The sequence below is a fragment of the Macaca thibetana genome, chromosome 20 (assembly GCF_024542745.1).
Source record: "Macaca thibetana thibetana isolate TM-01 chromosome 20, ASM2454274v1, whole genome shotgun sequence".
Lineage (NCBI taxonomy): Eukaryota > Metazoa > Chordata > Mammalia > Primates > Cercopithecidae > Macaca > Macaca thibetana.
Window position 1 is genome coordinate 10240316 of NC_065597.1, and position 25359 is coordinate 10265674.

General features: G+C 45.5%; 2 protein-coding genes across 5 annotated transcripts in view; both read left to right on the forward strand.

Annotated features, from left to right (window-relative positions):
- The window catches only part of CBFB (core-binding factor subunit beta), a 77919-nt gene extending 70745 nt beyond the window's left edge, over nt 1-7174 (forward strand). For all 3 annotated transcript variants that reach the window (XM_050774980.1, XM_050774979.1, XM_050774981.1), the window contains one exon: nt 4826-7174. In XM_050774980.1, the coding sequence (XP_050630937.1) occupies nt 4826-4848 (23 nt within the window). In that variant the 3' untranslated portion in view covers nt 4849-7174. The remainder of the gene's footprint in view (nt 1-4825) is intronic.
- Nucleotides 7175-17154: 9980 nt separating this feature from the next.
- Nucleotides 17155-25359, forward strand: part of PHAF1 (phagosome assembly factor 1) — a 37062-nt gene continuing 28857 nt past the window's right edge. Inside the window, exons 1-2 of one of the 2 annotated variants that reach the window (XM_050774950.1) lie at nt 17155-17281; nt 17396-17516. In XM_050774950.1, the coding sequence (XP_050630907.1) occupies nt 17453-17516 (64 nt within the window). In that variant the 5' untranslated portion in view covers nt 17155-17281; nt 17396-17452. Of the gene's footprint in view, nt 17517-25359 lie in introns of both variants that reach the window. The other variant, XM_050774949.1, reaches the window with a different exon arrangement.

Here is a 25359-nt window from a genome sequence, read left to right on the forward strand (position 1 = left end):
TAAGGCAGCTGCTTATTCAGCTGTTAAGTTCTAGTCCTATGGAAGCTATTTTACTGAACCTAAATCTGTGCCTGTATTTGTTTCCTTCATATGACAGTCAATACATCTTCCCTTCTAGCATTAAATGTCCTCCCAGATATCTCATTCTTCCCTCTTCTCTCATTTGTACTGTTAGACTTCTTCCCTCTTTTTTTTTTTTTTTTTTTTAAGAGATGGGGATCTCACTATGTTGCCCAGGCTGGTCTTAAACTCCAGGGCTCAAGCAATCCTCCCACCTCAGCCTCCAGAGTGCTGGGATTTACTAGCATGAGGCACCATGCCTCCGGGCCCCTCCTTTTTGTTCCTACTCTTGACTCTTCATCACAGTGTCTTTCCTTACATCTTCCTCAGTGCCTTCACAATGTAAATAGAAACGAAACCCAAAAATAATAGCAAAACAACTTTTCTTTACTCCTGTTCTCTGTGCTTTTATCAAAAATGTAATATTTTAAACAAATCCATGGCTATTTCTGTGCAGCTGTGACGAGTAGGGAAAACTCCAGCTGCTGATGACTGTTCTTTGTCATATATTTGGAGTAATCCTGTTATTATTAAAATAATTCAAAAATTACTTTTGCCCCAAGACACAAAAGCTGAAATACTCTTTTCACAAAGTATTGTTGGTAGGTTAGTAGTGATTTGTACATATATAATTAGGATTGATTTTTTCTCAGTGTTTCTTCATTGCTCAGCCCCTTTCTAACCTTCATTGACTGAAAGCAGATGCTTATATCACCATCTCTGATTTTGCAGAATTGATCTGTCCTTACACTACGTTTAGCATTGATTGTGTATGGAACATAAATTGCTTTTCTCATGCATATGTATTCCGCAACTCTTTCGGTCTGTGATTATGCACTATAACCTATTTAATTGAAAAGAATGTGCTAAAATTTAGTCATTGTCCATTCTGCTTACAAAAGCAGTTAAAACATGCTAGAGAAATATATCAAAATTTTAAGAAAGAGGCCGGGTTTGGTGGCTCACGCCTGTAAATTCCAATACTTTGAGAAGCCGAGGCAGGCGGATCACCTGAGGTCAGGAGTTCAAAATCAGCGTGGCCAACATGGTGAAACCCTGTTTCTACTAAAAAAAAAAAAGAAAATTAGTTGGGCATGGTAGCACATGCCAGCTTCTCAGGAGGCTGAGGCATGAGAATTGCTTGAACCTGGGAGGCTGAGGTTACATACAGTGAGTTGAGATCAGGCCATTGCACTCCAGCCTGGGCAACAAGAGTGAAATTCTGTCTCAAAAAAAAAAAAAGGCTGGGCGCGGTGACTCACGCCTGTAATCCCAGCACTTTGGGAGGCTGAGGAGGGCTGACCACCATCATGGCAAACATAGTGAAACCCCATCTCTACTAAAATACAAAAAATTAGCCAGGCATGGTGGTGCATGCCTGTAGTTCCAGCTACTTAGGAGGCTGAGGCAGGGGAGTTGCTTAAACCCAGGAGGCGGAGGTTGCGGTGTGCCAAGATTGCGCCACTGCACTCCAGCCTGGCGACAGAGGAAAGCTTTTTGCTCAAACAACTGGTAAAATGGAGTTGCCGTTATCTAACATAGGAAAACTCTTGCTACTTGGGAAGGTGAGGCAGGAGGACTTGAGCCCAGGAGTTGGAGGTTGTAGGGTGCTGTGTTTGTGCCTGTGAATAGCCCCTGCACTCCAGCCTGGGCAGCACTGCAAGACCTCATCTCTTTTTTTGTTTTTTGTCTTTTGTTTGTTTGTTTTTGTTTTTTTGGTTTTTTTTGAGACAGAGTTTCAACTCTGTTGGCCAGGCTGCAGTGTAACGGCGCAATCTCGGCTCACCACAACCTCCGCCTCCCAGGTTCAAGCGATTCTCCTGCCTCAACCTCCCGAGTATCTGGGGTTACAGGTGCCTACGACCACACCCGGCTAATTTTTGTATTTTAATAGAGATGGGGTTTTGCCATGTTGGCCAGGCTGGTCTCGAACCCCTGACCTCAGGTGATCTGCCCACCTTGACCTCCCAAAGTGCTGGGATTACAGGCATGAGCCACTGTGCCCAGCCGATGTCATCTCTTAAAAAAAATTAGTTCAGCCGGGCATGGTGGCTCATGCCTGTAATCGTAGCACTTTGGGGAGACTGATGTGGGTGGATCACTTGAGCCCAGGAGTTCGAGACCAGCCTGGCCAACATGGCAAAACCCCATCTCTACTAAAAATATTTTAAAAATTAGCCAGGTGTAGTGGTGCACGCCTATAATCCCAGCTACTCTGGAGGCTGGGCAGGAGAATGACTTGAACCTGGGAGGCAGAGGTTGCAGTGAGCTGAGATTGCACTACTGCACTCCAGCCTGGGGAACAGAGAAGACTCTGTCTCAAAATAATAATAATAATAATATTTCCACTTTCATGGAAAGTACTTAGTACAGATTCTGGATACAAACAGATGTTTGTGCTTGGCCAACATTTGGAGGCAGTAAAGAAAACTTACAGAATAACCACATATTAGAACTTGAGAAGGAGACTATGTATATATATATAGTCTCCCTATTAAGTAATTTACCTAAGTGGTTTAAATAGGAATGTTTACTCTAAAGTGAATCTTGAAATCTCGGTGTTTATAATTGTCAAGCCTCTTTTTTTATAAAACAGAGGTGTGTGATCAACAGGGAGTGGTTTTTTTTTTCCTAATTTTTATTTCATAGACCTAGTGAAGCTTCTTAATTGTTAAATATTGTTATAACAATATATCTGGGCCAGGCACGGTGACTCACGCCTGTAATCCCAGCACTTTGGGAGGCCGAGGTGGGAGGATCACGAGGTCAGGAGATCGAGACCATCCTGGCTAACATGGTGAAACCCCGTCTCTACTAAAAATATAAAAAATTAGCCGGGTGTGGTGGTAGGCACCTGTAGTCCCAGCTACTCGGGCGGCTGAGGCAGGAGAATGGCGTGAACCTAGGAGGCGGAGCTTGCAGTGAACCAAGATGGCACCACTGCACTCCAGCCTGGGCGACAGAGCGAGACTCCATCTCAAAAAAAAAAAAAAAAAAAAAAAAAAATCTGGGTGGTACATGGTGACTCACGCCTGTAATTCCAGCACTTTGGGAGGCCAAGACAGGCAGATGGCTTGAGCCCAGGAGTTCAAGACCAGCCCCGTCTACATGGTGAAACCCTGTCTTCTACAAAGAATACAAAATTTAGCCAGGTGTGGTGGCGTGTGCCTGTGGTCCCAGCTACTCAGGAGGCTGAGGTGGGAGGATTGCTTGAGCCTGGGAGGCAGAAGTTGCAGTCAGCAGAGATTGTGCCATTGCACTCCAGCCTGGGCAATAGAGTGAGACCCTGTCTCAAAAAAACAACAAACAAACAAAAAATACATCTGGGGCCAGGCGCGGTGGCTCACGCCTGTAATCCCAGCACTTTGGGAGGCCAAGGCAGGCAGATCAACTGAGGTCGGGAGTTCGAGACCAGCCTGACCAACATGGAGAAACCCCGTCTCTACTAATAGTAAACTACAAAATTAGCCGGGCGTGGTGGCGCATGCCTTTAATCGCAACTACTGAGGAGGCTGAGGCAGGAGAATCGCTGGAACCGGGGAGGCGAGGTTGCAGTGAGTGGAGATTGCGCCATTGCACTCCAGCCCAGGCAACAAGAGTAAAACTCCGTCTCAAAAAAAAAAATCTGGGAATATAAGTGCACCAAGGACTCTAATTTTATATTTCTATTTTTAACATACGAGACAATACCTTATCCATAATAAAGTGCTACAGTTTTCAGTCATATAATTAGTGGAACATATATTTCTCTGTGACTTAGTTTTTTTATTTGTAAATAGAGATAAATAATAGCACTTATGTCATAGGTTGTTGGGAGGGATTAAATTAGTTCTAGCCACATCCTATGGCATGTGCCTACAGTTCTAGTTACTTGGGAGGCTGAGTGAGACAGGAAGATTGGTTGAGCCCAGGAGTTTGAGGCTGTAATTTGCTATGTTCTTACCTGTGAATAGCCACTGTAGTCCAGCCCGGGCAACATAGCAAGACCTCATCTCTCTAAAAAATTATTTAATTCATGGAAAGTACTTAGAACAGTGCCCGCAGACAGCTGATACTCAATAAATGTCAGCTGTTACTAAAAGGAAGAGTTTGCTTCTAAGGCACTTGGCTAATGTGTTAAATACTCTTTTTTCCAAAACTGCAAATATAGATTTGTTGTTGGTTTTTTTTGTTTTTTTTGTTTGTTTGTTTTTTTGAGATAGAACCTCACTTGTGTCATCCAGGCTGGAGTGCAGTGGTGTGATCTCACCTCACAGCAACCTCCACCTCCCAGGTTCAAGGGATTCTCGTGCCTCAACCTCCCAAGCAGCTGGGATTACAGGTGCCTGCCACCATGTCCGGCTAATTTTTTTGTATTTTTCATAGAGACAGGGTTTCACCATTTTGGCCAGGCTGGTCTCAAACTCCTGACCTCAAATGATCTGCCCACCTCAGCCTCCCAAAGTCCTGGGATTACAGGCGTGAGCCACTGAGCCCAGTGCTAGATTCGTTCTTCTTTTATATGCAGTACATATTTATGGTGATTGTCTTTTGAATAAAAATGATTTTTATTCTTGATTGTTAAGGAAACTTTAGTAAAATATGTCAGACTATTTTAATTGTTTTTTTGTTTTGTTTTGTTTTTTGCCTGTTACATGTGAATATATTGGTTGAAAACTTTTTAGTTATGAAGTTTTTCTATGTGCTACTGTCTTGTATTTTATATATCTAGCATTTTGATTGTCGAAACACTTTTTGACCCCAAATTATGATTTTGTCATTGCAGGCAAGAAGACAACAAGACCCTAGTCCTGGTTCCAATTTAGGTGGTGGTGATGACCTCAAACTTCGTTAATTAATAGCACAGCAGATGTGTGCCACCCATCTTTACATAGACATTGCTTCTAGTTGGCAGAAATAATTGATTAAAAGACCAGAAACTGTGATAACTGGAGGTACTGCGGTCTGTTTCTCAACCTTAAGCAGTAATAGACATCACAAACTGCCATGGTTTTGCACTATGATTATACCTGCATTTCTGATTTTTTAAGCGTGTAGCCAGTAATAATTTGAAGTTTTTTTTCTATGCAAGCTTACCTTGTTGGCATTATTTTAGGGAGTTAAAACTATCTACTTGTAAAGCTCCTTTACTTCCACTTTAATTTAAAAGTTCATGTCATTTAAAAACAGTTCAAGAAACTAAAATTATATCAGAGGGTTTTCTCTAATCATTTTTTCTAATTTTTTTTTTGTACTTCTAGATGTTTTGGTTATACAGCTTCATTTTAGATAAGCATTCTTGTTTTTTGTTTTGTTTGCCCCATTTCCTTTTGTGTTTTTATAGTCTATAGCATTTTAAAACTGCTGATGTTTGCATTATTTACAGGCTAAAAACCTAGTAGCATAGAGCTGTCTGCCACAGCCTTCTGACAAGGTTTACAGTTATTAAAGTTGCAGTATCCTTTTAAATGCTAGTAATCAGCACTCTTTCTTTCTTTCTTTCTTTCTTTCTTTAATAGAGACAGGGTCTCACAGTGTTGCCCAGGTCTCGAACTCCTGGCATCAAGCGATCCTCCTGCGTCAGCCTCCCAGAGTACTGGGATTACAGGCTCTTTATTTTTAAACATAGAAGTTTTAAATTGGTATTAACTCTGTACTCTGCCCCAGATTGTTTTAGCTTCTGTTCTGTAATCATGAGTTTGGTTGGAGATATTCTCCATAGATGATCTTCTACTGAAATGCCTAAAGAAGTCACAGGCTGGCTTCTGTTTTATTCAGGGATTTTTTTAAAAAGTCAATCAGAAAAGGGATACTGGAGCTTCTTCATGTATGTAACAGCGTATTAAACTGGAGACAGTGATGAATCAGCTACAAAGGTAATACTATATTAAAATGTTTAAGATAGCTGCTTTTATGTGTATTTTATATTGCATGCTTTTGTAAAAACATGCTGGGTGATGATGAAAGATTAGTTTTAGAGAGAAAATGTTCATCTGTGCAGAGGATACATTTTCTTCCATTAATTCTGGAAAAAACATTCACAGTTATATATATGGTATTTTGCAAAAGGACTATTAATAGAACCTTTCAAGATAAATTAATGTAAGAATATTTTTTAAATAGGCTTACTGTCAAACTGAGTGCAACTTTTTTTTTTAGATACAGACTGGAAAAAAGTGCTAAGTCTTTTGGCACCTCCTTACAAATATTTTTCATGGTCACATTTATTAAATGTTACTACATTTCTGAATTTTTGAAAAATGTATTTTATCATAAAATGGCATTATTTTAAAGGGTGAAAAACTGACAGTCAATTCAGAAAATGAACTGAAGTCTGAATAAGGTCATTGCATTTAAAAAGCATATAACTGTACTTGATTGATGAGGGAGGTGTTACTTTCATTGTATATAGGTCTTATTTCATAAACAGATATCCTGTATCAGAATAAAAATATTTGTTATATATTTGAAGTCATGCATGGTAAGAAGTGTGTTTAAATTGTTATAAACAATAATGCATCATTAAAGGCCATGCTGATCTTGCATAACTATAAGTACTATGAATGAATTTGGTTGGTTTTGGTGGTGTACAGCTCACATGTTTACACACTCAGTGCCCTAATTTGCCCTGAGGGAATTGCTTTTTAAGTGATCCTTACAGTGGTGTTTTATGTTACTTTATTACAGAGCTCCTTGGTTTTTTATTTCTGCAGTTAAATTTTTTTAAATAACATGATGATGGTACATTTTCCTCTGTTGTCTAGCTAAGGGCTTTCAGTCCACCAGTAAATAAGATCAAATGCTATTAAATGTTCCTATTACCATCCTTCTGTAAATACTAGATTTTCCTGTCATTTAGCACCGTGCTGCTTCTGTCTGTCTTAATGCTGGCATTAAGATCATGAGCCCTTTTTCTCCAGTAGTACAGGCTTTGAAAACTACTTCTATTAAGTTATTGATGCAGTTTGATATTTTTTCATAATCTGTATTTAAACAAAATTACATCATTGCATCATCTTTTCTAAATTCATCTCCATTAAAACTTGCCTTAAGCTACCAGATTGCTTTTGCCTCCATTAGCCATACTGTGTGTTTGTTTAATTTACTTTCACAATAAACTTCTGTGTAGTAAAAACAGGGTCTTGGCTCTTTACTGACCTAACCCAGTGATTTCTAAGAAAGCAACAACAGTGGCATCTAGTGGTAATTTCTGTTGATTCCAAAGAAGACTACTTTAAATATAGATGTCACAAGGTATACAAATCCCCCAGTGTCTATTATGGTTTTCAAAAAATCTGGCATGATTTACCCATCCTGTGAGATACGACCATAATAGTGATAGTTGGGAGGAAGAATTTTAAATTACACATCCAAATTAGTTCCATCTTTCAAGCTAGTTGTTTTGGAAATATACAGCCATTTTGATTGTGCTGGTGTTATATCAAACATTCTTAAGACTCATGGCATTTTCCTACAACAGAAAAGCCCTTTTCTTTGGAAGTATACCTTAAGATTGACCCATAATAAACAGATTTACTCATTAACCACCAGACTTACTGCAAATGACAAAAATGCCTTTAAATTCTGAATTGATGCCATCAAGGGAAATTCCAAAGAGGATTCATGCCCTTAATTTCAAAAAATTGAGCAGTAACAGCGTGGTTTTAGTAAGTATATCACTTCTAAAAACATAATTGAATATGCTATCTTGGGGCTGCTTGGTGAAAAATATCTTCCTTGATTTATGCCTCATTTGGCAATAGGGAGCTTTTCAAGCTATAAGCCATTGTATTATCCATAAGACATTACCCCAGAACTTAGCAGCTTAAAACTGTGAATACGTATTATCCCACAGGTGAGTCACAAATCTGGAAGTAGCTAAGATCAGTGGTTCTGGTTCAGAGTTCCTCACAAGGTTAGAGTCATCCTGGGCTATAGTCATCTCAAGGATTGGCTGGATGAAAGATCCCCTTTCAAATCCACTAATGTGGTAATTGGCCTCGATTCTTTGCAGCCTGCTAGATGAAAGGCAGATGTTCCTTGCTAGGTGTTGGACAGAGACCTTCTTCCATTTCATGCCCACTTGGGTCTTTCCATAGGACAGTGCACAGCAGGGTAGCTGGTTTCCCCCAAGGCAAGTGATCCAAGAGAGTACACACCCAAGTTGAAAGCAATTTTTGAGATGGAGTCTTGCTCTGTTGCCCAGACGGGAGTGCAGTGGCGCGATCTCAGTTCACTGCAACCTCTGCCTCCCGGGTTCAAGCGATTCTTCTGCCTCAGCCTCCCGAGTAGCTGGGATTACAGGTGCCCATCAACATGCCCGGCTAATTTTCGTATTTTTCAGAGACGGGGTTTCACCATGTTGGCCAGGCTGGTCTCAAACTCCTGACCTCAAGTGATATGCCCACCTTGGCATCCCAAAGTGCTGAGATTACAGGCGTGAGCCACCATGCCCAGCCAAAAGCACAGTCTTATAACTGAATCTTGGGCTGCCATATTGTATGTTAGAATCTAGTTGCTGGATCTGGCCCACACTCAGTGGGAGGAATATTAAGCTTCATCTGTTAAAGGCGGGGATGTCAAAGCGTTTTTGGACATCTTTCTAAACCACCGCAGTGATATTGAGGGGTGACAATGTGCTAGCAGCTCTCACTCTCAGCGCCTCCTCGGCCTCAGCGTCCACTCTGGCGGCGCTTGAGGAGCCCTTCAGCCCGCCACGGCACTGTGGAAGCCTCCGGGCTGGCCGAGGCTGGAGCCTGCTCCCTCTGCTTGCGGGGAGGTGTGGAGGGAGAGGCGCGGGCGGGAACCGGGGCTGCGCGCGGCGCTCATAGGTCAGCGTGAGTTCTGGCGGGCGCGGGCTTGGCGGGTCCCGCACTCGGAGGTGCCAGCCGGCGTCGCCGGCCCAGGGCAGTGAGGGACTTAGCACCCGGGTCAGCAGCTGCAGAGGTTGTGCCGAGTCCCCCAGCACTGCCGGCCCCCGCATGCACCGTGCTCGAATTCTCGCTGGGCTTCAGCCGCCTCCCCGCAGGGCAGGGCTCGCGACCTGCAGCCCGTCATGTCCGAGCCCTCCCCTCCGCGGCGGGCTCCCGCGCGCCCCAGTGTCTCCGATGGGCGCCGCCCCCTGCTCCGTGGCGCCCGGTCCCATCAACCGCCCAAGCTGAGGAGTGCAGGCCTGGCTCGGGACTGGCGGGCAGTCTGCTAGGTGAAGTCAGCTGAGCCCGAGTCTAGTGGGTACTTGGAGAACTTTTATGTCTAGCTAAGGTATCATAAACGCAAAAATCAGCACTCTGTCTAGCTCAAGGTTTGTAAATACACCAATCAGTACTCCGTATCTAGCTAACCTAGTGGGGACTTGAGAACTTTTCTGTCTAGCTGTCGGTCTAGCTAAAAGATTGTAAACTTACCAATCAGCACTCTGTGTCTAGCTCAGGGATTGTAAACGCACTAATCAGCACTCTGTCAAAATGGACCAATCAGCGCTCTCTAAAATGGACCAATCAGCAGGATGTGGGCGGTGGTCAGATAAGGGAATAAAAGCAGGCTTCGCCAGCTAGCCCGTCGCAACCTGCTCAGGTCTCCTTCCACATGGTAGAGGATTTGTTCTTTGCTCTTTACAGTAAGTTTTGCAGCTGTTCACTCTTTGGGTCTATGCTGCCCTTATGAGCTGTAACACCGGGAAAGTCTGCAGCTTCACTCCTGAAGTTAGCCAGACCATAAACCCACCAGGAAGAATGAACAACTCCAGATGCGCTGCCTTTAAGAGCCATAACACTCACCTTGAAGGTCTGCAGCTTCAACTCCTGAAGTCAGCGAGACCACAAACCTACCAGAAGGAAGAAACTGCGGACACATCTGAACATCTGAAGGAACAAACTCCGGATACACCATCTTTAAGAACTGTAACACTCACCACCAAGGTCCGTGGCTTCATTCTTGAAGTCAGCGAGACCAAGAACCCACCAATTCCGGACACAATACTACCAAATATATGTAACTGAGTATAAGATATGTTTGGTGTTTTAATCTCCTAAACATTCTTTAAAGGTAAGATTTCAGTCTTACAGATTTGAACGCATAATTCCCCCTAGATAGCATCAATCCGTTTTCTTGCATCACCATCATATATTCATATATGGCATTTCAAAAATGTTCCATAGCTAAAAAATGATAGTCACAGGGTGAAATCATGGATGGAAATGGCAGTTTAGTTTGTTTAAATATAGAATATTCTAAAACATAAGTCACTGTTTTAGTCAACTCTCAGCTTTTGGTTAGAAAATTTAAGCAACTTAGAATTAAGGTCGTTATTGGCTTCATTCAGATTTCGAAAATGTGAGTAGACAAAAATAAAAGGCCAGGCACGGTAGCTCATATCTTTAATCCCAGCACTTTGGGGGCTGAGGCAGGAGGATTCCTTGAGACCAGGAGCTCAAGACCAGCCTGGGCAACATAGCGAGACCTTCATCTGCACAAAAATATTTTTTTAATTAGCCAGGCATGGTGGTGCACACCTCTGGCTGGAGTGGGAGGATCGTTTGGCGCCAAGGATTTTGAGGTTTCAGTGAGCTACTGGACTCCATCCTGGGCCATCAGAGCAAGATCTTACCTATAAAAATGGAAAATGTTTAGGCTCTTTTTTAGACTAAAAGTAAGGTTATCGTTTGGGGGGGGGAATATCCAGTGTCCAAAGTAAACATGTTCCCTGCTCACAATGTACAGTCTAGCTCAACAGCTGACCAAAGGCAGTAACACCGTTTAAGTTACATCAGAAGTACTGGCTCTTATAGTACATCTAGTCTGGGTGGTGAATAAAAGCTTCCCTAAAGAGACGTTTGAGGGTGGGTGCGGTGGTTCACACCTGTAATTCCAGCACTTTGGGAGGCTGAGGCGTGCGGATCACAAGGTCAGGAAATCGAGACCATCCTGGCTAACACGGTGAAACCCCGTCTCTACTAAAAAATACAAAAAATTAGCCGGGCGTGGTGGCGGGTGCCTGTAATCCCAGTTACTCCAGAGGCTGAGGCAGGAGAATGGCATGAACCTAGGAAGCAAAGCTTGCAGTGAGCCGAGATCGCACCACTGCACTCCAGCCTGGGCGAAAGAGCAAGACTCTGTCTCAAAAAATAAAAAGAGATGTTTGAGCTAAGATCTGAAGGATGGCAGACCTTACACTAGCTAGAGAAGGTATTGCAGGTAGCTAGCCAATAGCTTGGCAAGTTTTGAGAAGCTAAAAGCAGCTGAGTATGACGAACAGAAAAAAGGTGGCTGCGGCAGTGAGATGAATCCAGAAGGACAGATTCCACCCAGCAGAGGGCAGGGTAAGAGTCACCAGCAGTGCTGGACTGGCCTTTCCAACTGTGTTTTAAAGCATCTGGGGCCGGGCGCTGTGGCTCACGCCTGTAATCCCAGCACTTTGGGAGGCCGAGGCAGGCGGATCACGAGGTCAGGAGATCGAGACCATCCTGGCTAACACGGTGAAACCCCATCTCTACTAAAAACACCAAAAAAAATTAGCCGGGTGTAGTGGCGGGCCCCTGTAGTCCCAGCTGCTCTGGAGGCTGAGGCAGGAGAATGGCATGAACCTGGGAGGCAGAGCTTGCAGTGAGCTGAGATTGTGCCACCACACTCCAGCCTGAGAGACAGCGAGACTCTACCTGAAAAAAAAAAAAAAAAACATTTGGACCATTCCCAAGGGTGAATAGGAAGCCATTGAGGGCTTATGACCTTGATGGAATCGGTGCTTGAGAAAACTCAAGTTTTGTTTGGGGAGAATAGTAAGACTGGAATCAGAAACGTGGTCCCACTGATCATATGATATGGTAACATAGTAGGAAGATTAAGGGTAGCTTTGTGGGCATGGGGACATTTCAAAGCTAAAAACAGTACAGGAGGCATAATTGACAGTTTTCCCAATTTCTCTTATCAGTCAGGATAGACTGGTTATGTTGCTTTGTGTTTTTTTGTTTATTGTTTTTTTTTTTGAGACAGAGTCTCATTCTGTTGTCCAGGCAGGTGTGCAATGGCGCAATCTCAGCTCACTGCAACCTCCACCTCCTGGGTTCAAGCAACTGTCGTGCCTCAGCCTCCCAAGTAGCTGGGATGACAGGTGCCCACCACCACACCCGGCTAATTTTTTGTATTTTTAGTAGAGATGTGGTTTCTTCGTATTGACCAGGCTGGTCTCGAACTCCTAACCTCAGGTGATCCACCCGCATTGGCCTCCCAAAATGTAGGGATTACAGGCATGAGCCACCATGCCCAGCCTGGTGTGTTGCTTTAAAACACCCAAAAAAATTATTGGCTTAAAGATTTATGTCTTATATGCTAAATACTCATCAGGGGTTGACCTAGGCTAACAAAGCAGAACTGGAAGATCACCAGCCATTGTGACAGAACCAAGAAAGAAAACAGGTAATGAAACAGGCATTGGCTTTGAAAACTCGCCTGAAATTGATACACGTGACTTCTGTTTTCAATGGACCAAGCAATTCATAGCCACACCCAACTTCAGTTGTGCAGGGAACTGCAACCCTACTTTTTTGTCCAGTATTTGTGAATCGCTCTAATGACAACAACAGGCCACTCTTTCAATAATTTTATTCTCCTTCCTTCAAGAACATATACTTATCATGGGAGAAAACCTAAAAGTGCCTACTAGTCAGGCATTGAGCTAAAATTGTGTGTGGAGACCAGGATCTACACACCCAGTACACAGTGGTGGGACAGGGACAGAAAAATTGCAGGAAGCACTTGCCTTCAGAAAGGGGAAGAATGAAGTCACTGGTCAGTAACAATTATGAAATGACACTGGAGACCATTTGAGGGCCCTCTGTCCTGAGAGAGGGGAGTGGTATTTGTAAGGCCTATTAGGATGGGTTCCCTGCTCCACCATTTTGCATGACTTAGCTCCATCCCTCATTTGCTGTACACATTACCTGTCATTCCTGCTTTCAAACTGGCTTTTAAAAATCTGGCTGGGCGCAGTGGCTCACACCTGTAATCCTAGCACTTTGGGAGGCTGCGGTGGGTGGATCACCTGAGGACAGGCGTTCAAGACCAGCCTGGCCAACATGGTGAAACCTCATCTCTACTAAAAATACAAACATTAGCTGGGTGTGGTGGCAGGTGCCTGTAATCCTAGCTACTGGGGAGTCTGAGGCAGGAGAATCACTTGAACCTGGGAGGCGGAGGTTGCAGTGAGCCGAGATCACGCCACTGCACTCCAGCCTGGGTGACAGAGTGAGACTCTCCAAAAAAGAGAAAAAAATAACTTGGCAAATGCAGTTAATAACCATGCTACTAAGATTGTTTTCCAAGTTCTTCACGTAAGGTTTCAAGCTTGTTACATTTATTCCCTTCCAAGTTATCACATGTGACAGTTTTACCAGAAGGACTGACATCCTTCCAAACACCAATGTCAGTTCCACCAATCACCATCCTTCCAGCTACCCAAGCTGGCAAAACTATGTCGTTATTCTTGATTCCCAGTCTCTCTCATCTCCCACATCCAATCTGGAAATCCTGCCAGTGGATTCCATCAATTCTGTTACTACTGGATTTTTTAAAATTTTAATTGTACACAAAGCATTTACCTGTAAGCCAGACACACAAGTACAGACCTCCTAACAAATCTGTGAGATTGTTACAGATTTTACAGAAGAAACTCAGGCATGGAGAGGCTAATTAACTTGTCAAGGCACAAAGCTATTAAGTGGCAGAACTGAGCTTAATCACCGTGCTCTAACCTGAAGCTGTCCTTACATGTCTGGCTTTGACTGCTACCATGACTACTTGTCCTCCCTGAATATGCTCTTCATTAGCCAATTCCATATTTCTGAACATCCCCACCCTCAGTTTGGGGGAATGGCTGTTGCTGACATTCTCCTGAGTTGGCCTGCTCCTCCGAGGCACCTTCTGCTTCTACTCTGTGTATTGGGCTCTGGGCCAAGGCCTCCTAATATCACCATCCCAAAGCTGTTACTCCCACCTTGGATAAAAACCTGGGTGAATCAACATTAAATGAGCAAAGATAAACTTTTTTTTTTTTTTTTTTTTAGAGATAGGATCTCATTGTGTTGCCCAGACTGGAGTGCAGTGGCACGAACATAGCTCACTGCAGCCTCAAACTCCCAGGCTTGGCCGGGCACGGTGGCTCATGCCTGTAATCCCAGCACTTTGGGAGGCCAAGGGGGGGGTGGATCACAAGGTCAGGAGATCGAGACCATCCTGACTAACACGATGAAATCCTGTCTCTACTAAAAATACAAAAAATTAGCCGGGCGTGGTGGTGGGCACCTGTAGTCCCAGCTACTCGGGAGGCTGAGGCAGGAGAATGGTGTGAACCCAGGAGGCGGAGCTTGCAGTGAGCCGAGATCGCGCCACTGCACTCCAGCCTGGGTGAGAGTGCAAGACTCCGTCTCAAAAGAAAAAAAACAAAACTCCCAGGCTCAAGTGATCTTCCCACCTTAGCCTCCTAAGTAGCTGGGACTACATGCATGTGCCTCCACACCTGGCTTGTGTCTGTGTGTGTAAATGGGGTCTTGCTATATTGTACAGTCTGGTCTCAAGCTCCTGGCCTCAAGCAATCCTCCCACTTCAGCCTCCCAAAGTGCTGAGATTATAGGCATGAATTACCATACCCGGCTAGATAAACTTTTGTTGTTGACTGACATTGTTCACAGAAATCTGCCTAGTATCCCAACAGGGAATTTCTCAAGGCTCTCCCTGACAACTTTGTTCTTCCTGTTTTGGGGGTTACCCAAATTAGAAATCATTTTCACTTTGTTATCCAGAATGATGTGGTTTCTTCTTTGTCTTGCCTCTCCCACAACCCCACTGGGCTTATCCCACAATCCCACTGGGCTTATCCCACCCCAATTTAGGCCCCACCCATCTTTCTCCTCCAGAAATAAGTCCCCTCCAAGTTGGAGCAAGTTTTGAGAGTCTTGCTCTGTTGCCCAGGCTGGCATGCAGTGGGGTGATAATTGGCTCACTGCAACCTCTACCTCCTGGATTCAAGTGATTCTCATGCCTCAGCCTCCCAAGTAGCTGAGACTACAGGCATGCACCACCACACGTAGCTACTTTTTCTATTTTTAGTAGAGACAGGTTTTCACCATGTTGGCCAGGGTAGTCAGGGTAGTCTCAAACTCCTGACCTCAGGTGATCTGTCTGCCTCCGCCTCCCAAAGTGCTGGGATTACAGGCGTGAGCCACCACGCCCAGCCAGACACTTTTAATTGACTAAGATTGCTCCTCACCAATCTTTTTTCCCCAGATTTCCTTCCCAAGCTATCTAGCCTAGCTGCGCAACTAGGCTTTTTCTTTCTTTCTTTCTTTTTTTTTTTTTTTTTGAGACGGAGTCTCGCTTTGTCACCCAGGCTGGGGTGCAGTGGCCGGATCTCAGCTCACTGCAAGCTCCGCCTCCCGGGTTTATGCCATTCTCCTGCCTCAGCCTCCCGAGTAGCTGGGACTACAGGCGCCTGCCACCTTGCCCGGCTAATTTTGTTTTTGTGTTTTTAGTAGAGACGGGGTTTCACCGTGTTAGCCAGGATGGTCTCGATCTCCTGACCTCGTGATCCGCCCATCTCGGCCTCCCAAAGTGCTGGGATTACAGGCTTGAGCCACCGCGCCCGGCCCTACTTCACTTTTTATTATTTATTTATTTATTTAGAGACAGGATCTCGCTCTGTCATCCAGGCTGAAGCCCCAGGGCTCAATAATCACAGCTCACTGCAGCTATCCTCAAGCTATGCTCCCACCTCTCAGCCTCCTGAGTAGCTAGGACTACAAGCCCAACCTACTGCCACCACACCAGCTAATTTTTTTTTTTTTTTAATAGAGACTGGGTCTTGCTATGTTACCCAGGTGGTCTCAACTCCTGGGCTCAACCGATCCTCCCACCTCATTCTCCCAAAGTGCTGGGATTACAGCTGTGAGCACTGTTCTCAGCATTCACCTTTAAAAACATGTCTAATTATATATCTCAGGGTTTATTTATCCACTTTCCTACTGGACTTCTCAGTGACCCAGTTCTGTTGTTTTGGCATACAGTGCTGCAGTGGACAACCTACTCTATGTAGTTTATCAAACAGCGATTTCAAATTTTGATAGAGCCTCCCAAGATAAACTAGTATCAAGCCAGTTTGAGAATTTAGTATGCCACTCTCCCCTGCTGAAAACCTTCCGGGGCAATGTAATGGAAAGGACTTGGGTTCTGCAGCCTAGAACCAAGGAGCCTTGGGTCTTTAACCCTCTCTGGGCCTCATGTATTCGCCTGCATAAAGTCGGTATAATCTCGCGTCTCAGGTTGGTTGTGAGAACCCAGAAACTGCCTCCGTGAAGGCTTGGCATCAGCAGAGGCCTCGGTTGTCCTTCAGTTTCAGGGTGTCCTGGGGCACGGGCCAAAACCTCAGGCTGAACGTGCTAGAGGAACCTTCCTTTCCCTTGCAGATCAGGAAAACTGTGGCACAGAAAGTGCCACAGGGGTTGGTCAAGACCCCACAGCTTTGGTCCACGCTGCTGCGGGCGGCTTCGGATCCTGGTCCCGGGGGACTGCGCACATTTGGATGTGGTCAGCAGGGAGGCCTGGCCCGGCCCCTTCCCCTTCTACCGAGTCCTCTCCCCTAACCAATTCCAACCCTTAACGCCCACAGTCCTCACTCGGTTCGACTCCTGCCCCAGGGGCGACCGGGTGGGGACGTCATTCCTGAACAACTAAAAGCTGCTGCGGCCAGCGTCACCTCCAGCCCCAGCGGAGACGGTGGGGGCCGTAAGGCTTAGGGACTCCGCGTCCTCCCTCCAGCTGGGCCTCAGCGTGCCCTCTGTACTTGCCTTCTGCGACCAGTCAATGTGAGTCGGATGTGTGTGTGGACTGCAGACGGGTGTTGTGCAGCTGTGTGACGTGTGTGTTGTGTGGTGAACCGTTCTTTGTGTAGATATGTGACGTGTGTGTGCTGTGGTGCACGGATATAGGGGCTCACGAAGTACCGGACTCCTCGCTCCTTGAGCCCTGATGGTTGCCGACGTTACAGCCCTGCCCGGCTCAGCCTCCTCAGCAACCGCGGTGGAACCCGGAGTTTGCGCGTGCGCGGCTCCGCCTCAGGCTCCTCCCCCGCGCTGGCACTCCCGCCTTCGCCGGCCCTCCCCGCGCTTTACGGCCCGGCACGCCACTTTTACTGCAGTCACTCCCGCCGCCGCCGTAGCCCCCACCGTCGCTTGTGCTGCAGGTGAAGTGAAGTGAGGTGAGGTGTGGTGTTGGGCCGGTGCCGCCGCCCCTGCCGCGGGGGAGGAGGTGGAAAGTGGGGCTGCGGCGGGCCGGCGGGGGCGGCCTGTCAGCCGCTGCTTTGTCTCCTCAGCTCGGGTCCAGTCTGCGCTGCTGCACGGAGGCCGCCCGGGCCAGGCGAGCCGAACCAATGCTGGACTTGGAGGTGGTGCCCGAACGCTCTCTGGGGAACGAGCAATGGGAATTCACGCTGGGTGAGTTTGGGGTCCTCTGTCAGGACCCCATTCGCTGATCCTTGTTTTCTTCTGGGCTCTTCCCACCTCTGTTCTCAGTCTCTCACGCCCCTGCGCCCGCAGCTCCTCACCTCTTTCGTCCTCTCGGCTGTCCGAGCTCCAGGCACTAGACACCCGCTCCAGGTGGCCCGATTTGCCTGTCAGTTGCTTATCTCCGGTCTCAGCAGGGTCTCTTCTGGGACGGTGGGACAGTAGTAGTAAAGACAATAATAGCTGGCTCTCCCCAAATGCCTAATGCCCGGCCCTGCTCTTTTTGAACGTAATTCTCTCTAGTACCCTTCGCCGGCGCCTGAGGATAGGTACTATTGTTATTACCATTTCCATTTTACAGACTAAATAATGGCTGAGAAGTGGCTGATCCCTCTGATCACCACTGTGGCCTGTGGTCTGTCTCCCACTGCTTTTCTGGGCTGTGGCTTCCTTCCCCTTTTTTGGATGGGAAACCTAGGTTTGGAACCCATTATCAGATGTTGGGGCTCTGGTCAAGGGAGTTGAGTTTGTGTGTGTTAAAGGAACAGCTGACTTGCTTCCCTCTCTTTTTTTTTTTTTTTTTTTTTTTTGAGACGAAATCTGGCTCTGTCACCCAGGCTGGAGTGCAGTGGCGCGATGTTGCCTCACTGCAACTTAACGCCTCGTGGGTTCAAGCGATTCTCCTGCCTCAGCCTCCCCAGTAGCTAGGATTACAGGCACGCACCGCCACACCCGGCTAATTTTTGTATTTTTAGTAGAGACGAGGTTTCACCATGTTGACCAGGCTGGCTGGTTTCGAATTCCTGACCTCGTGAACCGGCCACCTCGGCCTCCCAAAATGCTGGGATTACAGGCGTGTACCACTGCACCCGGCCCCGCTTCCCTCTCTTTTGAAATGTAGTCTGTATTGGATGCTGTAATCCTAAACCCAGACCTCAGTTGTGACAGGTGAAGGTTGGATGAAATAGGAGTTAGGGGGACGTAACATTTAGTTTCTAAAAGATGCAGTTTGGTCGTTTGGGGTTTGCTGGCCCAGCTTTCTCCCTTCACCCTCTCCATTCCCAACATCACTGCTTTTATGTGTACAAGGATGTTTGTATTCAGTAACCCCTGTGTGTTTACTTTGATGTTCCAGCACTAAGAAAAGGGGGTGGGGGTAGGTGTTGGTGCTGTTTGTTTATGCAGGCCTGAACTTTAATCACTCTAATGTGAGCTACTGGACTAAATCAGCTGCTTCATTGGATTATATATTATCCTTGACTCTGGAAGACTTAATTCTGTGGAGACAGTGTATTGGAGAAACCAGGTGGTACAGATTGCTGGTAGGGCCCTGCTGATACTTAGTGGCTACATACATCCTGTGTGTTGTAAGAGCCAGTTTTTGTTGTTGGTGTTCTGTTTTAAGACAGTCTCACTCTGTTGCCCAGGTTGGAGTGCAGTGGCACAATATCAGCTCAATGCAACCTCTGCCTCCCAGGTTCAAGCAATTCTCCTGCCTCAGCCTCCTGACTAGTAGCTGGGATTACAGGTATCTGCCACCATGCCTGGCTAATTTTTGTATTTTTAGTGGAGACCAGGTTTCACCATGTTGGCTAGGCTGGTCTTGAACTCCTGACCTCAAGTGATCTGCCTTGGCCTCCCAAAGTGCTAGGATTACAGGTGTCAGCCACCGTGCCCAACCATAAAAGCCGGTTTAATTTAGGGGTCTTGGTCAAATTCTTTCATAACTTACACCACTCCTGCAGAGTTCTTTCCAAAATATTAGCTGGTACGAAATGCTTCATTCTTTTGTGAAGCACTAACAGCTTAGTTGGGAGGCTAGTGATACCATGCTAATGCTGTTTGGCTTTTAGTTAACTCCTTTCCTCCCCTGTCCTTGACAGCTTCTACCCAAGCAAGATCCTCCCAGGGCTGGGTAAAAACCACAGCCGTAGCTTCAAACTGTGCTTGATAGTGTGACTAGGTTGTGGATCTCTTGGTGGTACAAGCATTCAGAGTCCCTTGGTCAAAAGTAGTGGCTAGGGACTGGGTGCAGTAACTCATGGCTATAATCCCAACACTTTGGGAAGCTGAGACAGGAGGATAGCTTGAAGCCAGGAGTTCAAGACCAGCCTAGGCAACATGGTGAGACCTCGTTTCTACAAAAAAAAAAAAAAAAAAAAAAAATTAGGTTAGTCAGGCCTGTAGTCTCAACTACTCGGGAGGCTGAGATGGAAGGATCACTTGAGGCTGGGAGGTCAAGGCTGCCATGGGTCATGATCACACCACTGGGCATGATCCTGGGTGACAGAGGGAGACCCTGTCTCAAAGAGACCAAAAAAAAAAAAAGTTAACTAGGATATTAATTGAGATCAGGATTTCCAGAAAACTGAGTGAGAGAGCAAGGCTTCTCTCGGAGCTGTTGTTTTAACACCCTAACCCTGACACCTAGCTCTGGTAGTTTCCCAGGAATCAAGGATTTACATAGTTCTTTCAAACTGTCTAAATAGCAACCAAAAACAGTGAGAAGGGCATTTCTGTATATTAGGTCCAGAATTGAATTTTAGGGGAAAGCTCATAGACTGACCCAGAGCCTTCATGATTCCCGTGGGTCTTAAAATTCATTTTTACATGGTGTCTGCCTGAGAGATGGTGGTCATTTAACTTTATCAGTCATTTTCCACCCCTTTCAATCAGGAAAGTCATTTTCCACCTCTTTCAATCTCCTCCCCACCCCTGAACACATCCAAACTACATTTGGGGCTGTTAGGTAGGGATTGGTCTCAGAAGGGAATCTGTTTTAGAATTACATGCCTAGGCTAGTGAACCAGGAAGAACTTACCTCTTGCCACCACAAGCTTGTAAGATAGGTGTTGTTATCTCTTTTTGCCAGGTGAGGGACAGGTTCAGAGAGAGAGATGATAAATAAAAGTTGGCAAACAGGCATTTCCTGCTTCCCACGGCTCTGTCCTTCTGAGAGTGGACTCAACTTTGTCACCAGGTTTCTTATTGGAATCTGTGCAATTGCAGATGCAATTATCTGCCTGGCATCACAATGGGAAGCTGCATCCTGGCAGCTCCTTGGCTGCCTTCCTGGTGGTATAATGTTGGATGATTAGGGAAATGCCAGCAACACAGGGACAGGAAAACCTAGGCCAAGCAGAATCTCTGTGAATGTGAATGTCACTGATGGTTTGACCAGCGGTGGAGTAAAGGCAGTGCAGATTTGAAATGGTTTTTTTTTCCTTTTTTTTTTTTTTTTTTTTTGAGACAAAGTCTTACTCTGTCGCCCAGGCGGAGTGCAGTGGCGCGATCTCGGCTCACTGCAGCCTCTGCCTCTTGCAATTATAGATGTGTGCCACTAGCTAATTTTTTACTTTTAGTAGAGATGGAGTTTCACAGTGTTTACCAGGCTGGTCTCGAACTCCTGACCTCAAGTGATCCTCCCGCCTCAGCCTCCCAAAGTGCTGGGATTATAGGCGTGAGCGTTTGTGCTGGGCCCTGAAATGTTTTCGATGAGAGTTGCAGAATGTATTGATGCAGAGGCAAGTCTCTGAATTTGTTTTTGAAATTAGTCTTGAAAGGGACTAAAAAAGGTAGATTTAAAGGGTCAGTGGAGAAAATACCTTCTCCGAGATTACCTTGTTCCACAGAGACTGAAGGCTCAGTGTGTTGAAGGCATCATCTACCTCTGTGAATTGCTTACAAACATTGAAAATTAAGTAATAAACAGTGCACAGTGACTCATGCTTGTAATCCCAGCACTTTAGGAGGCTGAGGTGGGGGAATCACTTGAGCCAAGAGTTTGAGACCAGCCTGGGTAACATAGTGAGACCCTGTCTCTATTTAAATAAAAAATTTTTAAAAAATGATCTTATTCCCTGAAGAACTTAGTCTAGTGATAGAGAAGGATTATAGAAATAGTTCATTTTATTATAATCAAGTAGAAGATGTATAGGGTACTGTGGAGGGGAAGAAGGGACTTAACCTGATGTAGGAGTTCAGAGAAGGCTTCCTGCCAACCAACAGGAGCTGGAAATCTTCTAGTCAAGTGAAAGAGGAAAAGAAAAACACAGGAGAAAAGATAAATGATGTGTGCAGGGAACTATAAGCAATTTGGTATTATAATTAGAGCATGATGTACTGGTAGAAGAAGAAAATGGATTTCCCATAGTCCCAATTCTGTTTGGTTTTAGCTGCCTGGGATACTATCAAGGATACTTTGTGCTGGAATCTGTGCAAATCTGTGGAAAAGAGGATATGTATTAGTGAAGTGTATTGTGGGCATTGGTTTAGGAAGAACTGGATTTGGCAAGGTGGGGAAGGAGGAGAAATCTAGAGGTTTTTGACTTGAGAAACTCTGTTAGATGTTGGACATACATATTGAGACCTAGAATACAGAGAAGATGAAAAGATCACTTTTAATCTGTTGACGTTTATTTGCCTTTAGATGTATATAGAAAATAGATGGAGATATGAGTCAGAAACTGGGTGGTTAGTTGAACCAGGGATGAGCAGAAGAAACATCCCCCATTGGAGAGACTTGGAAAAGTTAGAGGAGAGTAGTATTGGTGGAGAGACAATAGGAGTTCCAGAGAAGGAGGGTGGTCAACAGGATTCATGGTATAGGACCTAAGTGTTCACCTAATTGCTTTGTTTCACAGATGTGCATGACCACCGACAGTTGTGCCTGGCACAGTGATTGGGTGCTGGGAGGTATTGAGGTGAACAAGACAGACAAGGTCCTACCTCTGTGAGGATATAAGGGAGACTAACAAATAAATGGTATGAGAGACTTCATTGAATAAGGCGGTTAGGGAAGTGAGGTGTGACCAAGACCTAAAGTGCAAACAAGAGCCAGCTTTGGGTAGAACATTCCAGATTCCAGCAGCAACAAGAGCTAATTCAAAGGCCTGAGGTGAGAAAGAGCTTGATGTATGCAAGTAACAAAGGGTGAACGGTGAAAAGAAGATGTAGATGGCTAAGATCCAGAATATTCAGGGCCTTTGGTGATGACATGTTGTTTGGGTTTTATCCGCCTGCAATGGGAAGCCCTTCCATTGAGAGGTTATAAGCAGGCAAGTGATGAGATCTGTGAGACAAAGATTTGTGCGGTTTAGAAGGCTGACCATTCTGTTAGAGCTGGGATAGTGCTTCTGTTTCTTTGCCATTCATATAGTTAGTTCCCTTTAGAGATCTTTCGTAGCCCTGCTTTACCAGTAGCTGTGTGATGACCAGTCATCATGGCTGCTTCATCTGCTCTGTGTGAGTTTCTTCTTGGGTGACTCAGGATCCTAAGATGCTGAGACATCCTTTGATGTGGTAAGTGGAATCCTCCCTCAAGAAACTGGCATGGGCTGGAAGCGATGGCTCAGGTCTATAATCCCAGCATTTTGAGAGGCCGAGACGGGAGGATAGCTTGAGCTCAGGAGTTTGAGACCAGCCTTGGTGGCATAGCAAGACCCCGTCTCTTTGGAAAAAAGAAAAAGAAAGAGACTGGCCATGTGGATCAGAGAAACCATGTAGCCTTCCTCTTTCTTGACATCTAACTGACTGAGCTTGTCTGTCTTCTGCACATGGATGTTTGTCCATTCCTCCTGGGATCGACAGCATAGATGTTCCTCCATTTAGGAATGGCAAAGGTGAGGGATGCATCCAGCTTGTTCATATTCTCAAACATTTATTGAGTCCCTACTATGTGCCAGGTTTTATGCTATGAAAGGCTGAAAAGTACTTTTTTAAAGATTATAAGTCAGCCTTGCGATGATTGCCTTCAACTTTCTTCAAATGAAGAATGGCCTCTCAGATGAGGGCAGAATCAGTTTGTTTGTTTAAATGAGATGAGCCATGAGCTTTTTACCTTCTAATTAATTTTTCATTTGTAAGCTCTTTTTTGCACATCTCATCTCTTTGACCTGGAGGCCAACTGATTTAAATGTGAACTGGCTGCCATCGGATGAAGCCATGGTTGTTTTTCCTTCCTTTCTCTTGTCACCCATCCTACAATCCATCAGTCCCACTCAGTAAATATTTATTCAACAGTCACTGGATTGGCCAGGTGTGGTGGCTCACACCTGTAATTCTAGCACTTTAGAAAGCAGAGGTGGGAGGATTACATGAGCCCAGGAGTTCAAGACCAGTCTGGACAACACAGTGAGACCTCTTCCCTACCAAAAATTTGAAAATTAGCCAGTTGTGGTGGCACATGCCTGTAGTCCCAGCTACTTGGGAGACTGAGGTGGGAGGATCTCTTGAGCCTAGGAGACAGAGGTTTCAGTGAGCCAAGATTGCACTCACTGCACTCCAGCCTGGGTGACAGAGTGAGATTCTGTCTCAAAACAAAACAAAACAAAACCAGTCACTGGGTGGTTAGCTCTGAGCAGGGTACAAGGCATCCAGAGAGTGGTGAACAGCAGACACACTGTTTTCGAATTCATTTAACTATTAGTCTTTGTTTTTTGATTGTCCAGGACCTGTCTCTATGTGTGTTTCTACTTGTTTAAATTATAATGGACTCTGGAAACAATTTTTTTTTTTTTTTTTTTTTTTTTTTTTTTTGAGATGGAGTCTCACTCTGTCACCAAGGTTGGAGTGCAGTAGTGGGATCTCAGCTCACTGCAACCTCTGCCTGCCAGATTTAAGCAATTCTCCTGATTCAGCTTCCCGAGTAGCTGGGACTACAGGCACGCACCACCATGCCCAGCTGAATTTTTTTTTTTTTTTTTTTTTTTTTTTTTGTATTTTTAGTAGAAACGGGGTTTCACCAAGCTGGCCAGGCTGATCTCAAACTCCTGACCTCGTGATCCGCCCGCCTCAGCCTCCCAAAGTGCTGGGATTACAGGCGTGAGCCACCGCACCCAGCCTGGAAACAAACTTTTTGATGGTCTTGGTGAGTCCTTAGAATGTTGGAGATGTCATTGGAATTTGGATTACTTAAACTGGAGGCATATGTAAATCTGCTTATAATGGGCCATGAGTTAAAGAACCAAGTGTTAAGAGTTAGATATTCAGGAATGCCTCACCCTGTCACTTTTTTTTTTTTTTTCCTCCTGAGGCAGCACCTGGATCTGTCACCCAGGCCAGAGTACAGCCTCCACCTCCCAAGCTCAAGACATCCTTTCACCTCAGCCTCTTGAGTAGCTGGGACTACAGGGGCACACCATCATGCCTGGCTAATTTTTTTTTTTTTTTGAGGTAGAGTCTCACTCTGTAACCCAGGCTGGAGTGCAGTGGTGCAATCTCGGCTCACTGCAAGCTCTGCCTCCCAGGTTCATGCCATTCTGCTGTCGCAGCCTCCCAAGTAGCTACAGGACTACAGGCACCCACCACCACGCCCGGCTAATTTTTTGTTTTTGTTTTTTTTCTGTTTGTTTGTTTTTTTCAGTAGAGACAGGGTTTCGCCATGTTAGCCAGGATGGTCTGGATCTCCTGACCTCGTGATCTGCCCGCCTCAGCCTCCCAAAGTGCTGGGATTACAGGCGTGAGCCACTGTGCCCGGCTGCCTGGCTAATTTTTTTGATTTTTTGTAGAGACAGCGTTTCATCCTGTTGCCCAGGCTGGTCTCGAACTGCTGAGCTTAAGCGATCCACCCACCTTGGCCTCCCAAAGTGCTGGGATTACAGGTTCGCGTGAGCCACTGCACCCAGCCCCTGTCACAATTTTTTTTTTTTTTTTTTTGAGACAGAGTCTCGATCTGTCGCCTAGGCTGGGGGTGCAATGGCATGATCTTGGTTCACTGCCACCTCTGCCTTCCAGGTTCAAGTGATTCTCCTGCCTCAGCCTTCTGAGTAGCTGGTCCTATAGGCATGTACCACCACGCTCAGCTAATTTTTGTATTTTTAGTAGAGACAGCGTT